General features: G+C 36.9%; 2 protein-coding genes and 1 long non-coding RNA gene across 5 annotated transcripts; 2 read left to right on the top strand and 1 right to left on the bottom strand.

The window, feature by feature from the left end:
* Positions 1 to 109: 109 nt before the first annotated feature.
* LOC145215617 (transmembrane protein 138-like) lies at positions 110 to 1,539 on the top strand. Its single transcript, XM_080084338.1, has 3 exons — positions 110 to 369; positions 570 to 749; positions 1,094 to 1,539. Exons 1-3 carry the CDS (start codon positions 245 to 247, stop codon positions 1,269 to 1,271), a joined length of 483 nt encoding a protein of 160 aa, XP_079940464.1. The 5' UTR covers positions 110 to 244; the 3' UTR covers positions 1,272 to 1,539.
* A 3,331-nt stretch (positions 1,540 to 4,870) lies between these two features.
* Positions 4,871 to 7,082, top strand: LOC145215618 (uncharacterized). Of its 3 annotated transcripts, none has more exons than XR_013857332.1 (3): positions 4,884 to 5,449; positions 5,653 to 6,710; positions 6,799 to 7,082. It is a non-coding gene; the product is annotated as an uncharacterized LOC145215618 (long non-coding RNA). The 3 variants fall into 3 exon arrangements; XR_013857333.1 differs by having other exon boundaries at positions 4,884 to 5,461; XR_013857331.1 differs by having other exon boundaries at positions 4,871 to 6,710.
* Positions 7,083 to 9,689: 2,607 nt separating this feature from the next.
* Positions 9,690 to 16,792, bottom strand: LOC145213778 (sodium-dependent serotonin transporter-like). The gene is made up of 13 exons (XM_080082167.1): positions 16,534 to 16,792; positions 15,864 to 15,998; positions 15,494 to 15,581; positions 13,603 to 13,740; positions 13,321 to 13,459; positions 12,917 to 13,075; positions 12,414 to 12,493; positions 12,006 to 12,133; positions 11,790 to 11,902; positions 11,202 to 11,433; positions 11,003 to 11,103; positions 10,727 to 10,894; positions 9,690 to 10,222 (listed from the first exon to the last, which is right to left on the bottom strand). The coding sequence occupies exons 1-13, from the start codon at positions 16,745 to 16,747 to the stop codon at positions 10,139 to 10,141; spliced, it is 1,779 nt and encodes a 592-aa protein (XP_079938293.1). The 5' UTR covers positions 16,748 to 16,792; the 3' UTR covers positions 9,690 to 10,138.
* Between the last annotated feature and the right edge of the window lie 586 nt (positions 16,793 to 17,378).

Below are 17,378 nucleotides of genomic sequence, written 5' to 3'. Positions count from 1 at the left end.
AAAACACGAAATTAGTTTTTTGTGAGAATTTAACAAAAAACAAACAAGTGTTTTAAACATTTTGTTTCAGTTTTACTCTGTCGCTCCGGATTAAACGTTCAAAATTACAAATATTTTGCGTTGAAATCTCCGTTGTTATCTGGTAACGAAGAGAAGTCAAACTGTAAACAGTTACTTCTTAACTTTTGTTATGGATTTCTTTTATAATTTGTTAACTTAAGGAACAAAGGACACGCAATCGGCAATGGAGGTTTTGAATTACACCTTGATTTTAACACTTCAGTTGCTACTTTTGTTGTACGATTTGGTTATCAACGCCACAATTGCTCTTATCAACCCAACGAACGTTATTCAGCTAGTTTTGTTTATGTAAGTAGTATTTGTTTGCTGTGTAGGTTTAACCTGTGTTGATTTTGCTTTTATATTATGCAAAACGAAATGCCTAACAATTAATAATCCATAAGACATTTAAATGGCAATGCTAGTGTGTCATTATTCAGCAGCTGTTTTTCTGCCCCAAATTATTTTTTTAAATTGTTGTGTTTTTATTCATTTTTATTGTTTGATAGACTTCAAGACACATGCATTGTTTTTACTCTTATCATTCTGTTTTTGGAACTTTTCAATACCACAACCTTTCAAGCGGGTTTTATAAGAGTGATGCTACATAAGTTCAGAGTGGCAATTATTGTAACCATCATCTACCTATGTTTGTCAATTGGCATACAAGCATGGACACTTGTTGTAAAGTAAGATACTGTTTTTGGTTTATTTTATTTTTTTGTTTCTAGTATCAGTTAAGCATTATCATTCATGTACTTCAAAATTGGCATGAAATCTTTGTTAGATTTTTGTAAAAATCTTGTCATTCTGGTGAGCTTTTCAATTAAATGCCTGAGTTAGGAAAACCGTGGTTTTCAACAGCCTGAAGAAAACAGGTTACTCAGGTTTTGTACCAAGTAAAAACAATTGTAAGCAATATTCTTCCTTGGGTATATAAATTCCCTAGCTCCATTAATGCTCAGAGTGGTCGACATTCATGTGCATGCTTGGTGTAAGTTCTAGAATCATTTACCTTTGTTTTGTATTGCAGGTGGACTGACCCTAATGCCTACTTGTTTGCACTCGGTGGATATTACTTTTTGTACATTGTACAAAGAGGCTGGTCTCCGATCTACTATTATTATTACAAAATTACAGCCTTGCGTTTGGGTGATTCAAGGTTTTACAAAAGCAGTGAATGGTTAAGGAATCAAATGGCTCCTAGATGAAAAAAGGAACCTATTTTTTGAATTGGTTGCCATGCCTGGTATTTGTTAGTGCAACAACTTGAAATTGTTTTTGCAAAATGTAAGGGATCGTGTTAACACTGTGATTTGTTGAATACAGTCTATTTTGCTACTTTGTGTAACTATTTTCATATCAATGTTTTAACCGTAACCACACACAATGTTTTGCTCTGCACGTGTTGCATACTTTTTGTTTTGTGTAATTCTATGCTCAGTACCGCAAAACAACAATAACAATTTTACTAGTTGAGCCCAAAGGCGTCGATTTTTTAAGTTATACTTTCTTTTTTGGGCGATAAACTTCGTGAAGCCAGGTGACTCGTTTGATCAAAGCACACTACAGTTCGTAGCTTGTTGTAGCGGATATTGCCAGTGCACAAACACGTACGTTACTATGTTACTTGTAAATTTACTTAACTTGGAGACAACACTCACCAAATTCACGTCACAAGTCCCCAACTAGATGTGGAAATATGATGTCACGATACCTTAGGCTAGATCCACACACACGCTCGCGCGCCGGCGCATAGTTGGTTTGTTCTTTTATAGCCAGCGTAAAACGCCGGCGCGCGAGCGTAGAGACGGGCATGCGAGCGTTTTTTGCACAATGTGCTCGAAAATGTGCAGGTCGAAATGTGCGCACATTTTTCGAAAATGTGCAGGTGCCAAAATGTGCAGGTCAAAATGTGCGCACATTTTTTGAAAATGTGCAGGTGCCAAAATGTGCAGGTCAAAATGTGCGCACATTTTTTGAAAATGTGCAGGTGCCAAAATGTGCAGGTCAAAATGTGCAGGTGCCAAAATGTGCAGGTCAAAATGTGCAGGTGCCGAAATGTGCAAGTCATAATGTGCAGGTGCCAAAATGTGCAGTCGCTCAAATGAAGTATTGATATTTAACGTCAAACTATTGTTGTGGTCATAAATTGTGCCAAAAATATTAGTTATAAGTTATGACCTATAAATTAAAATCGGATTTAAGAGAAACTTGTAAAAATGCATGTTGTGTTTGTTAGATATGGCAAAGCGTGAAATTATCTAGCATTCAGGAAATAGGAAACACTGTTTTTCAGACTAGATATGTACACGATCGTCACCTCAATCGGTTTGACTTTATTGTTTTTAATTTAAGGCCTGTTAGCTTGTAGCCTGCCCAGCTTCTATAGATTTTACAATTAGACAATAGTATACTCATATGACAGTCCAGCTATTGTTTCCGTCACGCTTGATTAACACTACACGCTTGTCGGATGCTTGCATTGAGTTTGGTGCTTTAAGAGCAAGCAAATGACAAAGCTGGGCTTGTATGGTCAGATTTATGCATCTACCCTGTATAATGTTACTACGTGGTTGTGATTGTGCTGTTGGAGAGTATTTAATGTACGTTTTATCTTTTTAGTACTTCTTTAAACGCTTTGAAGTGATTTTACCTAACATATTAAAGGGTGCATAAAGTTTATTACTAATTGATTTAAAGTCTGGTAAAAATAGAACTTTCCTAACTGGCTGTATCTTTGAACTGATGTTCAACGACTTTGGCCTCGACCAGGAACTCTGGACAGACGAAAGGTCAAGCTTGAACAAAGATCATGTTTTTTTCCAAAGTTACTCATTTTAAACTGTCAACAAAGGGTAAATTTTGTGAATCAAAAATTAAGTTTATGTGAAGAAAAATTCAAGGCACCAAAACAATTGCTAGACATCATAACCACCAAGGAAACTGGTGCAGAAAACACAAGTCAAATTGCTATGATAAGTAACAAAGAGTTAGACACAACAGAGTATTTATGAGGATATGTTTTTTCAAGGCAAAAAACTAGTTTACGGAAGTTATCAAAATTGTCAGCATGTTGTCAACCATGCGACCACAGGGCCAGCTGATTTCTTTAGTGGAGCCAAAGTCTGGAGGTCTCGCTTATCCTTTTATGAGTTACTGCAACTTTTACAAAGTGCGTAAATGCCTGACAGGATGTTTACGGCCAGCCAACAAGCTAGATTTTTACTGCATTGCAAAAGTTACACTGATCCTCACAGAATTTCCAAAAAAGACATATGTGAAATTCTAGAAGTTGCTGGCTACCATATGAGTATACTGTTATTAAACTCAAAACCAAGACAAAGACCCAGCTGTCCAGTGATTTTTATTCAATGAAACAAATGAATTATTAGAAAGTTTTCCATCCTTTGGGTTATACTGCACAATTGACAAAAGGACTATATATGTGTCTTTGGAAGAAACTCAAATGACAACATTCAAAAAGAAAAGGACAACCACACAGTTGCCCAACTTAATGTTTGACATTTTTTATTTGTTTGAGGCTCATTTACATGACATAACTTGGTATATGGGTATTTAATTAGGTTAGTTTTGAAACCCACACAAATACTTGATGTGATGCCCTAATTTTAAGTTTGCTAAAACATTCATGTTATTGCTTCTGACTTGCTATTGTGTGGACCAGATGGCTAAAAAGACCTACTGTAGGAATATCATAATACACCAAAATATCATTAGATGCTTTTGCAAAATTTGTAATTGTTTCCTGACTAATATACAGAAACTAGATGATTGCCATTATGAACGAAAAAGGTGTATGTTTCATGTGGGATTGCAAATAAATAAACAAACTAAATCTGGCGTGAACAATTAGAGAGATAAAGAGACTGAAACAGCCAGAAAGAATATTAGGATAGGGAAAATATTTTTTTGAGACCGCTGTGGGCATTCTGTATTATATTTTTGGTAAAAAATATGTACAATGGTAACAAAACGGGTTTAGAAAAGGATAATACTGAGATGTCATGAAAAAAATGATGGATGTGCAATGCAAAAGTATAAGTTCTCACCATTTATATAGGCATCAGTTATTTACCACTGCATTTGTTTGAAACCACATTGTATTTTCAGTTATTTTTGCCCTGAAGGGTCATATTCTGTTCAGTTAAAAAACTTAATCCACTGCATTTAACAAGAAAAATAACATACCTATATAAGTTAATTGATTTGCACAGAACACTATTTAAAATAAAAATGCAGGGAAAGATATATAATAATTATGTAATTGGGACAAAAAATTGTTTGTGTGAAAGGGACAGAAAGACTTTTTTAGTATGAAAGGGAGAAATTTTGGCACCTGCACATTTTGACCTGCACATTTTGACCTGCACATTTTGACCTGCACATTTTAACCTACACATTTTGACCTGCACATTTTGGCACCTGCACATTTTTACCTGCACATTTTGACCTGCACATTTTGGCACCTGCACATTTTGACCTGCACATTTTGGCACCTGCACATTTTGACCTGCACATTTTGGCACCTGCACATTTTCGAAAAATGTGCGCATATTTTAACCTGCACATTTTGGCACCTGCACATTTTGACCTGCACATTTTGGCACCTGCACATTTTCGAAAAATGTGCGCACATTTTAACCTGCACATTTTGGCACCTGCACATTTTCGAAAAATGTGCGCACATTTCGACCTGCACATTTTGGCGCACATTGTGCAAATTCTTGCCGTAAGCCCTGTTGCGAGCGTACGCTTTCGACTCGGCTGCAAAGCGTGAGATTTCGCCTACAAGGTGGCGTGGAGCTTGAAACCACGCTCGCGTTTTGCCGAGCGCGCGAGCGCTGGCTAAATAAATTTGATTCAGCTCACGCCGGCAAGCCAGCGCAGTTTTGAATTGTGAACTTCTGATGTTCAGGAACTTTACTTGCTGGGCGAAATGTATATCATGTGTGTAATGTATAGTGATTTTAGGGCAGGAAATATATATATAGTTCTATTTTTTTAAGTCAAGAAAACCGAAATACCAATTTGAATGTCCTCTATTGCAATGATGGCAGGCACTTGAACATCAACCATCGCACATCAATTGTGCACAGTTGCTTGTGGGGGCACGCACCCGTTAACTTTCCTGATAGCCTTTGTTCGTGTTTAATGAGTTTTTCGTATCCCGCTCCTCTAGTTCGTATTCGTTTTGGTGCTCCCACGAAACCATTTCCTAGTTCTGAAGTAGCCTTACAGTTCAGCAAAATAAGACTTATCCACTATTCAGCATGGTTTTGTCAATTTACAGCAATCAGGAATTGTTAAATTATGTTGTATGTGTTCAAGCCTACCCGCAAGACATGGTTAAAAATGATTTTGAAAGGTAATATATGTGGTAAGTTTGGTTATGCATTTTGGAAACTTGTAGGAATATAATTTTAAAACTGACATTGCCTTGCATATGTGCAGGTAAAAATGTAAACACAGCCAAGGTTGTATTTAGGAGTTTAAAAAATATAAACGGAAAAAGGATAGCAAACATTGGTTTCTTTTATTTCTAAAAACTTTACAAAATACTTTTAACAGGAAAGCATGAAACTCCAGTAAAAAAGAGGTTCAGGCTAGGTCATCACTCTAAAACAGGGGCGGGCAACTTCTCCAGTCGGCGGGCCTGATATGGGAAAATGAAGTACTTGGCGGGCCGGATTCCTGAATCGATACATTAATCGCGTATTTATCCAGTGATTTAAAACGGATTTTTGACCACCTAAACCAGGGGTGGGGAACCTTTTTGTTTATAAAGGCTACCAAACGATTTATCGACACTCGTGTAGGCCGCATAGACTGTTTCCCAGGCCAAGGGCAGTGATGTTCAAACTTTTTGACTTACAGAATGGTCGTTTTGCTATTTCCTCGTAGTTTGTAGGACTTACGGTCCCAGCTAATTAAAATTCCTCACTACATTTTCATCTTCACTACAACATTCAGGATTTATTTAACCTAGAAATTGCTGAACCTGGAGTTTTTGGTAGTCCTAACTATGGAAATCGCTTTATGTACCACTATGGGACCACATGGGTCTTGTTTGAAAACCGCTGCCCTGGAACTAATCAAAAAATAATCTGCAATAAAGTCAAAAATACGTTTCTGTCTATTTTTTTCAGCGCCTGGTGCAGTCGGTTATATCAACATCTTATAAATGTATTTTGCCATCGAAGGCCGCACTTAGTGCCCTAAATAGCCGCATGTGGCCTTTAGGCCGCAGGTTCCCCACCCCTGAACTAGGCTATACGTGTGGAAACAAAGAAAACCGTTAAAGTAGGACACACACAAGGTTGGTAGTTATATCGTAACAATGGACGTATGGTGCAATGGTAACAACGGCGGGAATTTTTTTGCTATTGGGGAGCGTTACTGTGCGTTACAACTGTAATTTGACGTAGTAAGCAAGTAATGGGGGATTGCGGCAGACTGTGGCCGCGGGCCACATTATTATGTAAGACCGGAAACTGTCCGCGGGCCGCTCAAAATCCCGTCGCGGGCCGGATCCGGCCCGCGGGCCGTATGTTGCCTACCCCTGCTCTAAAAACTGGCTGATGCTGTAAAACATTGTGTTACCTATCTTGGAAACACTGCATATGAAGGTATTTTTTAATTGTAAAAGTATAATTTCTGCCAATATACACATTTACAAACAGATACACAAATGTTTACTCATCTGTTTGTTTTCAGATACAACTGATCAGATGGTGCCACACTGGCCTTTTCCCTAGAAAGATTTGATGGAAAGAAATATTGTAAATGGTTTACGAAGCAGAAGAAGACTGATTATATAATTGTTTTTAGTTCAACATGTTTGTGTGGTTTATGTTTAGGTGAATTAACTTTTTAGCAAGTTTGGTTTTGTTAAAACTGCATTTAACCTTTTTGCAACACATTTATTTGGAACTACCAAGTTTGCTTATTTCATGATGTCATGGTTTATAACTCTTGCAAATAAAACAAATTGGAGCATTTTTGAACTATGTTTATTGGCAGCAAAACACATGTTGATTTTGCCAAAGGAAACTTCCTTAATCACTGTTATAAGTATAGCCTACCAGACAGAACTAAATTCAAATCATAAGGATAGAAAGAATAACCTTTATCTATATTAACCGATATGGTACAGCCAAACATTAACCATGTGAAAAGCACATGTAAAAGAGTTCCCAGTGAAAATGCGGCTGTGTGAGCCGGAGCGCCAGCGCGCGAGCTCAAATTTATGTCTGTGTGGACGTCACTGCGCCAGCGGGGCAGCTCTTGGGCGTACGCTAAGAAATCCTGTGTGGATCTAGCCTTAGTGATGCAATGGCCTACACCAGTAGTTCTTAAACTGTGCGTCGCGACGCCCTGGTGCGTCGTTTAAATTTTCCAAGGGGGTCGCAGAATAGTTCCATTTCGTGGCTTTTTGTTGTGTTAATGAACACAACTCTAATAATAAGTTTCCTCATTAACTTTCATTTGCTGGTGCGTCGCAAGTTCAGAAAACTTTTGAAATGTTTTAAAAGCTACGAATGGTGGTTATAGATTTGACAGGGTATTGACGCACACGGATTTCGCCGTTATTGGCGCATGAAAAAAAGAGTAAGGGCCCCGAAAAAGAACCACTGTTTTATGTTCTTACAATTAATATACAATACCGTTTTTACTCGATTGTAAGCCGACGTACAAACTGTAGGAAAAGCCGGGCCTCACAACCGAAAAAGCTGACGTACAAACTGTAGGAAAGCCGGGCCTCACAACCGAATAAACACAGTATGTTTGCTTCAGGAACCTGTTCATCCCAAATAGGAAATGCAGTTAAACTTGTATTGTTTGTTGCGGGGCAGATAATAAACATATTTAGTAAAAGATACGAAGACAGCTATGTCTTGCGCTTAGTTGAATTGTGCGTGTTTTATGCATGAAGAGGGGTGTTCGTTACATTTTGCTGTTTTCTTCATTTTGAGATTGAATAAACAAGAACATACTGGATCGGACTGGACTGGCGAAATAAGACGAAGACATGTTATTTGTGGGAAGACGAATTGTTTGTTTCAGAGGAAACCTTTTTCTTTTCGGTTTATAGAATTTCTTTTGTGTCAATGTGCAATATTATAAAGTCATAGCGCCCTTTAACAGAGCTATCATGCTTTCTCAGGTACCTACAGGCTGTGTTCTACATCAAGTTGTACCAGAAACAACAGTATAAAAATGAGGAAGTATGTGCAATAATGAAAAACACCGTATGTTTGTACAGAACATGTAGCCTAATAAAAGAAATTGACTCACTATTTCCTAGCTGTTGAGCGAACAAGAATGTTATATCTTTAAAACTTATTGTAACGTGTTTAAATCCATTTTACGTCGTTCTAAGACAGTGGTTCTCAAAGTATGGGTCGCGACCCAAACATGGGTCGCGCAGGGTCAAAAAATCGGTCGCGCTATTGTGATTCTGTTCTGAACGAACCATTACTGCATTAAGTAAACACAAACAAATTTACTTAATGCAGTAGTAAAGTCCACTCACTCGACCTCGTTGTACAGTAAAATGAACCAATCATTACCACATGCAGACGACAATAGGCTTCCAACTTTACTGTTAGGCAAATGGCGATTGTAACGTCGTAGCACGGGAAATAATAGGACAAGTATTCGTACAAGGAAACATGTTTAGATTTGGGATTCACTTCTATCAACGATCATGGTGCTGCAAAGCCACGATGTGTGTTGTGTTATGCAGTGTTGTCGAACAAATCGACCTCGTTAAGCCTGCAGCCATTTTGACATGCTATGCGGCGACGACGTGCATGGCCTCGAAATTGCAGACCGTTTCGTTGTGGAACAGGACAGTTAAAAGTCGAATCACAGACCTTTTACTGAATATAAATATCAAGTGGTCTCTTGAATTAAAAATAGAGCCGTGCATTGAAGATTTATGAAAGAAAACTTTCAATTTAATGAAACACGCTACAATAAATCAATCATTTGTTTCTAATTAATCATTACAACTGGCTGTCTGCGTCTTTTTTCATGCATATCAGAAAAAATACATTTTTTGATGTTTGAGGCTTCGGTCGTGAGATGTTCATATAACTCAGATTTGGGTCGCGGTCAAAAAAAGTTTGAGAACCACTGTTCTAAGAAATGCTTTTTCACACAAAATGCAAAAGTTAATGTAAACATTTGACACAATTACATGATGACCGCTTCACAAGATATACCCCACAAACGTTAGTTCCAAGTTATAAATGACTGTAAAACGACATTATTATGTTGACTGGTCAAGTGGGCTATTTTGTTCCTGTCAGATTGGATAGGGGTGTTGCAGTTGATCGCAAGGGTGCTATTGCCTAACCGCAAAGCTATCATTGTTAACTGAATATGTAGGCTATGTCTGTAGACATATTAGGGTTCAATTTGGTGAATTTTCCCATAAATTGCACAAATTTGGCGTTTTCATTGCGTCGTAAACAATAAAATACTCTTTCATATGTTTGGTAATGAGTTAATCGTATTGACTTAATTTATACTGTAGGTTACTTTGCATGCTGAAAAACTGTGAGTACCTCTGGCCTTGGGTATTTAAAATCATAATCCTGCTAACTGACTTGTTTAGACGTTGAAACAGAAACAAAATAGCGATTGGAAAACGCAATCAAATTTGACTGTACAACACACAGAGAGAAAGCCCACCTTCTATGGTAAAGGCAGCGTATTTTTTACACGAACGAAACAAAGTAAGGTTATTTGTTCTAGCATGTTATTAATTTTTTTTCTGCGGTCAGAAGGAAATGAGTTATAACAGCGGTAGACTATTTAGATCTTTACAACAAAAACTTTGCTTTTGCAACTCTATACCTTACAAAGGAACCAACTTGAGGCACAGGCCGACATTGTCGAGGAAAAAAACGTCACATAAAATGCAAAAAAGCACATTTAGGAGCATGGATGTCCATACTGAAACATCTTCATAGAAATTGCGGTGTTTTGTTTCGTATTTTGAATAGTGTTTATTGCGTTATTTCGTTCGGAAACACTACAAACATCATCAAACTGAACCAGTTGTGAAAGGAGCATCTTCTCTAGCATTTCTTTGTCGTTTTGCTGGGACCCATGCAATCGCAAGGCATCTCTAGACAACGAAAAAGTGGAAATTGTAACATTTGTCAAGAAAAAAAGATTGTACACCAAAAGACCGAAAACGTAGACCGAAACCTAACAGCTGTAGCCAATAAGACGGTATTTAACAGTAACTGTACACCAGTGCTAAAATATCACATAGCCCAGTGTAGTGCTTTGGGTGTATCGTACACCCCAGAATGTACCATAATTTTTAAAGGGTGTACCCTATTGATGGAGTGTACTGGGGTGTACCAGATACAACACACCTATGCTATGACCAAGTATATCTCAACAGCCAGGTTTGTGTTTAAAAGCAGACTTACTGGAGTGTACAATACATGGTAGCCTACAACTGTATCTCAAGTAAAATGTTATTAACAAGTTCCGGTTGTGGGAGGTCTACAACTTTTTAGTAAACGTTATAAGGGTTAATTACCATTTCAAAAAAGGTTGACAAGCACTGGCCTAGTGTGTCACTTAGGTCTTACAAATTCGCTGTACGTTCATTTATTACCTGTTTTGGTGATCCGGATTGCTGGCTAAACATGTAAAGTGCAAACGCCGGTATTAGCAATATAGAAGACATTGAAATCATCCAACCAAAAACCGTTGTCCAATCAGGAAAGACGTAAGATCCGTATTCGAGATTAGCAGTAAAAATAATGCTCATGATGATCATCAACTGAAACATAAAATATTAAAAGTTTTGCTTCGAAAGGACGAAAAGGACTTTTATGTACATTAACCGTTTGCAATGCATAATAAAAAAACAAATTTCAAAAAAATCTACCATTAGAAACAAGGGGCTGATGTACTTCCAGCAAATCTTCCAATACAAATTGGGTTTGTGACCCGTCATTGTCTTGATATCTTCAGCAAACCTCTCAACGCCTATGTACAAAACTTTAATGTTTACAAAGACCTAATTTCATGCATTCGGAAACACCCCACTTTAAAGTAAAAACTATGCTACGATTTCTATAGCGTACCGTAAAACCAGCTGACTGCAACCGCCTCACAGAGAACCACAACCATCATAGCAGCTCCTGTACCGTACATCTCTAGCAAGGTAATGACGTATGTTCCACCGTTTGTGGTGGTTGACAACGATGCAAGGAAAACAATAGAGATCAACACGGCCACAAACAACTTTCGATTTTGCCCAACCAGACGTGGAAATTCATCTCCAAGTCCAGTGATAATTGCTTCGAATCCACCAAACTTCAAACAAGTATTGGATTAGGCTCTAATGAAATAGATTTCAAACATGAACGCAAATAACTAATTAATCATAAAAATCAGTTCAGTTAGATTTTAGGTGACTATCTTAAGTTAGGCTTATTAACTTACAACTAATTGCATGTATATTCCAGGCAGGGCCTACATTACAAGCCAAACGATGTTTTCATCAAGCGGACCTAACATTTTATTGGCAAATTGTAAGTCTAATTTTTCTCTTCCTAAGCTAGAAACTTGAACGTAGGCGGAATTTATGACTTTTGTGACGAGCTGTTTTTAAGAATAATTTTTCCGCCCAAGTTGCCAAACCAATTTTTACAACACAACATGATACTTACAGCGCTGTCGAGGCCAAGGGTAATAATCATTAGAAAGAAGATAATTGAAAAGAAAACCGAACCGTCGAACGTTGTCAGTGCTTGTCCATAAACAACAAACAATAATCCAAGACCTAAAATATTATCACAATGTTTTTTATTAAAGTACTTCAAAGAAGCTGTATAGCCTAAGAGTGCTTAATTTGAACAACATTTGTTGAAGCGTATGAACAGTACCTGGGGTAGTAACGTCTTCGATGTTTTCTTTGTGCAGAATATGCGCCATATATCCCATGACCGAAAACACCACGAATCCAGCCATGAAGCTTGTCAAGCAGTTGATGGTGCTTGCAATGAGAGCATCCCTAAAAGAAAGTTTGTCGTAAAATAAATACATTCTGGTACGCTATACATACGGATCTGTTCATAAGTTAAATGTAAAAATAACGGCTCAATGATATGAAGGCCACATCAGTTACACCTGTTTACATTCTGGTATAGTGCCAATTAGATAGACTATGTTTTAATCAGGCAATTGATTTGAAAATTAAGTTTATTTTGCAGTTCAAGGGAGGTTCTTAAATTGTGTTAATCTTGCAAAGGTTTAAGTGACTGGTGTTTTGCTATTTCGAAAGCAATAATTACTTGTGACAGTTATTGTTGAAATTGTTGTAACTGGATAACGCAATAAGTGTCCCAAATCCTGGTCCAAGTGAAAAGAATACCTACAAAAATAACGAAATTCTTTTAGTTAAGTTAACTATTACAGTCTGACAAACGCGACTTTGTTTTGGATGTTGCCAAAATATTACAGACTTTGTGTATTTACGATCGAATTGTTAATTAATGGAGATTATACACAACGTCTTGTCTCAATTTGGGGTTAATTTTTTTGGTAATCAAAAGCTTTTTGGCTACAGACCTACTCTTGTGGTGTATGATTAAAATGCGTTGCCCCTACATGCTACTTCCGAAAGTGTGGAAGCTGAAGCCCTGACTTAAAATAGATAAAGTTCAACAAACATACAAAACATTTCTATTTGATATTCGTTTTGGGGATCTTTGTCGGTTTAAAACGCGAACGAGAAAAGACAACATTCGTTCGTTTTTTATTATAAGCTTAACGTGGCATGTGAAGTTTTTGTTACCTGAGCTGCTGCTTCCAACCACACAAGCGGATCTGCTAGAAGAACCCATTTTGGTTTTAAATAAAACGCAATTCCCTTCCCAGCACCGGGCAGCATCGCACCACGAATAAGTAGAATGAATAAAACGACGTAAGGCAATGTAGCGGTCACCCAAACAGCCTAAACGTTATGACAAATAATTTAAAAAAATAACTTTTAGAAATTAGCACGTTTGTTATAACTTTAGGCGTATTATTTAACATTGGGCAATTGAACACCTCATGAAAAAAACATAAACAACATATTAGGTGAGCCACAATACCTTGTCACCAACTGCATTGATAAAAGACATTGTAGCTTAAACAACGTGCAAACTTTGCTGTAGGAAAACAACAAAGCAATAGTGCCGTTTTGTCTGAACGTACTTTTCCTGATGACTTGACCCCTTTCCATAGGCAGAAATAGAGAATAAAGTACACAATGAAAAGACAAATGACAATTTTTAACTGTGGAGAACCCAAAGTCTCAATTCCAGGTGAATTGTTGATTCCCAAAACATGATATCTTTGAAAGTAAGTATTGTTTTTGTTTTAGAATAGAAATATCTTATCAGTTCTCGCGATTTAATTAATGGTTTGTTTATTTTTAACAAAAGCTGATTTTGTACTTAGTATGAAAAATCTGATTGAAATTTTTATCACAATTACTCGAAAAACTGCTGCGCTGGTGATTCCATGGTAGAATTCCAACTGCCGTTGTGAGCTGCCATTGAAATCGCATCAGCACATTTTGAGTTTGCCCAGGTGTGGTTGCAATTTGCCCAAGGTAAGACAGATGTAAAAGAGCTGCCACACAAATAAAACATATTGAAATAACAATCTTTACATATACACAATTAGGGCGCATTCCAAACATATATAACTGTCAGAGAGCTTGTTTTGTGAATGCATTCCATGATATATACGTTTCAACAATTGCTATTGTCACCAACAATGCACAAAGACAAATAGTGAGATTGTTTGAACTCATGCAATAAAATGTATTTACTACAATCAATAAGTCAGTTTTGGTTTAACTAATGTATAAACCAGGGAGTCGAACCGGAACTGAACCCGAACTCGCGAACCAGTTTGAGCGGTTAATTTCATTAAACCCGAACCGCTAATTACGCTTTTCTGAAAACCCGAACCGAAGTTGTTTGGCGTTGGACCCGAACCGAAACCGAACCAGTAAAAACTGCAGTCTATTTTAAATTTTATGATTTTTATTGAAAACAGCGCACTGAAGAATACGCGAGATAACACTTATAGGGCGTGTCAAAACTAACATTGCACCTGCAAAATTCTTTTGGATTTTGATAAGGCCAGGTAGATGATGGGTAGAATTAAATTAAAATGAATAAAAATTCGAACCGGTTTAAAAACCGCAAACCGGTTCGTACCCGATAATTTGCAACCTGAACTGAACCCGAACCCTTGAAAACAAAAACGAATGAACCCGAACCGAACCTGAACCCGTATGACAAGCGGTTCGACTCCCTAGTATAAACCACTGTAAAATTAGAATCACGGAGCGTTTGCAAGGTTTTTATGGTTGTGCATAACAGCTTTAGGAATGTTTTCAGCAAAGAGTATCCGTTTTCGTTAATTTGCACTAAAATAATGCTTTTTTGGAAACAGAATTTGTCATTTAAAGTTTAACCAACGGATTTACATCTAGTTCGTTTGTAAGTTCTAAATCTAGTTTGAGCTGCCACAATACACTAACAAAGTTAGAAGGTTAAGTATAATCGTGGTGAGGTTAAGTTTGTCATACTAATAGGATTATTGAAGTATTTGCGATGAAAAAAAATCTTATTTTAGACATTGGATGATTGCATAACTTAACATGGTGACCGTCATAGAAATTCTTTGTTTTTCGATTTGCTCGGCGCTACGTATTTCAAATGTAAACCATATCTTACAACTAGCCTATACAACGCGTTGTTTGGTTAATTCTTTTATGTTTGTGTAATGTTGTGTTTATGTGCAATTTTGTATGTTTGTGATGGTAGAGCTACTAACACAGGTCAGGAACTCACAGCAAACACGGTTTGCTAAATACCGATGGAGGGAGTAAAGAGCAAAGCTGGGTTAGGAACTGAATTAACCATAAACAACTGAGTTTTTAGGTTAATGTTATTGTTATTATTATTATAAAACCTCAGACTAACCCTAATAGCCTTAACCGTCGGCATTTTTTATACAAACTGCATTTAAAATATTTGAGTGCGTCACCTACCGGAATTTAGCAAACCTGTGTGCAGTTATCTGTGTTAGTAGTTTTACCGTTTGTGATGCATATGCATTGTATTACTCTGTGCTAAGGCTGTGTTGCACTGTATGACTGTGCACTATAATACATGTGTCTTTCGGCATGTTTGTGCTATTCTGTACGTTTGAGGTTTGAAAAAAACGTCGACAACTCGTCAGTTTACCTTCTTGAATAGTTGTTTGTCCCTTGGTTTTAGAGGCTAAGAAAGGTTTTAAGCGAGCTAAATATTGTTTCTACCACATAAGTCAAACAAGCGTTTTTTCTCAAGTTATTTATAGACCATACCTGTATAAGTAGTATAAGGCCCAGGCAATAACTGTGTTGTAATACGACAGCACATAGAGAGTAATAAGGCAAGATGCGTAGCCGATACCTGGGAGGGGAAATAATAATTGAAAGGTGATTAAATCTTATAGAGGTTCAAAATGAATGCACAATCAGCTAAACATTTTCAACTTGGTTTTGTGGCATTTAAGCCTTTATCCACAGTCGCTGACTATTAGTGACTATAGTATTTTGGACATGTATACATATGAAACAGAGCCACACATCACTTAATTAATTAAGTTCACAACACCTAACAAATAAACCTTTTGCTCCTTCAATAAATATGTTTTACAATTTATCTGTATGCACGTAATGAAACATGTCTTACCCTTAAACAGAGGGCTGACAGTCTTCCAGATAGAAATGCACCCCTTCCGGTGGTACTGGCCCAGTGCCAACTCCAGATAAAACAGGGGAACTCCCCCTATTACGATCATGATAAAGTAAGGGACGAGAAAGGCACCTGACAAATACGGCAAGTTTTACATATCTTTGGAAACAAATATCTTTTAAAGGTGCAAATGGGTACATGTACAAACTGTTTTGCAACTCGACCTGTTCTAACAGATCTAAACTAACATTGTTTTTTACGCTTTAGCACAATTGTATGCTTGCATGTGTTTTCTTCCAGAGGTTTTTATTTTGTTTCGACTCTAGTTTTAGTGGTCGACAGAACCGATAAAGTACAATGCCCAATCTGGTGATTAAAAACGTAGGATTATTTTTTCCTTTTTGAATATATTTTTGCAAAACGTTGTGTATATTTTTTGATTAATATCAATATATCCGACAAGTTAATAACATCAACAAATATATGCTTCGCGTTGTAGTGAAAGGAAAAAGTTACATTGGGAAGAAATTATATTTAAGCGTTGTAAAAAAAATGGGTAGAAATTGCTTATTCACTACTAATTATTATTGCTTGCATAGTAATCCTGACAAAAAATAATAACCTATTACTATAACCATAGCGTTCTTCACAATGTTACAACCCATACCTCCGCCATTTTTAAAACATATGTAGGGAAACCGCCAAACGTTTCCCAAATCTACAGCAAACCCAACCACCGAAAGCATGAACTCAATCTTCGAGTCCCATTTTTCTCTCTCTATGACGTCACAATTATCACGTGAATCGGATTTTGTGACATCATGGCCCAGTAGGGACTTTCCGGCGTTGCGTTTGTCGATTTTGTCGGCGTTTGTTTCCATATTCTACTATTTTTATGAGTTTAAAAACTTGAATAAAGATATTACGGCGATCTGAAATTGAAGCAATAACAATGTTTAAACAGGAATCCTATTTTGCAAGTAATCAACAACTGTCTTTACTGCCTGTGGTCTTGTTAATACGTGCTTGCTGTGGAAATCAAGCAAATTGCATGAATATTAACAACTTAATCCCAAACAGTTGCCCTTATTTCATTTTAGTACATTGGAATTTGACCCTCTTAGGTTCAACAGCCGTGTTTAACTTTATCTTTTAAGGGCCAAATTTCAAATTGTGCTGTAAAATTGCTGTATAGTTACATAATAACAAAATATTTCCTCTTTTTTTGAAAAAAAAAATGCTTTCCTCTTCAATTAAATACTAATGAAATATTTTGCAATTTTCACATTGAGAAAAATTTGTTTTTATTGAATGTGGACGTAGACGTTCTTTTCCACGAAATTGTTTCCTATTTACTGAAGAAATCTTGTCAACGTAACGTTAATAACGTAAACACATAATGAAGTAAGCTAAACCTGGTTGAAACTACTACAGTACTACACCAAACGCCTTTGAACCAAATGAAACGCGAAAAGTTAATTTTAAACGTACTTCTTGTTCCATCCCAGTCTA

This window comes from Phallusia mammillata, chromosome 2 (genome assembly GCF_965637545.1).
Source record: "Phallusia mammillata chromosome 2, kaPhaMamm4.hap1.1, whole genome shotgun sequence".
Classification (NCBI taxonomy): Eukaryota; Metazoa; Chordata; class Ascidiacea; order Phlebobranchia; family Ascidiidae; genus Phallusia; species Phallusia mammillata.
The sequence above is the reverse complement of the archived record's forward strand: the minus strand, read 5'-3'. Positions and strand labels throughout refer to the sequence as shown.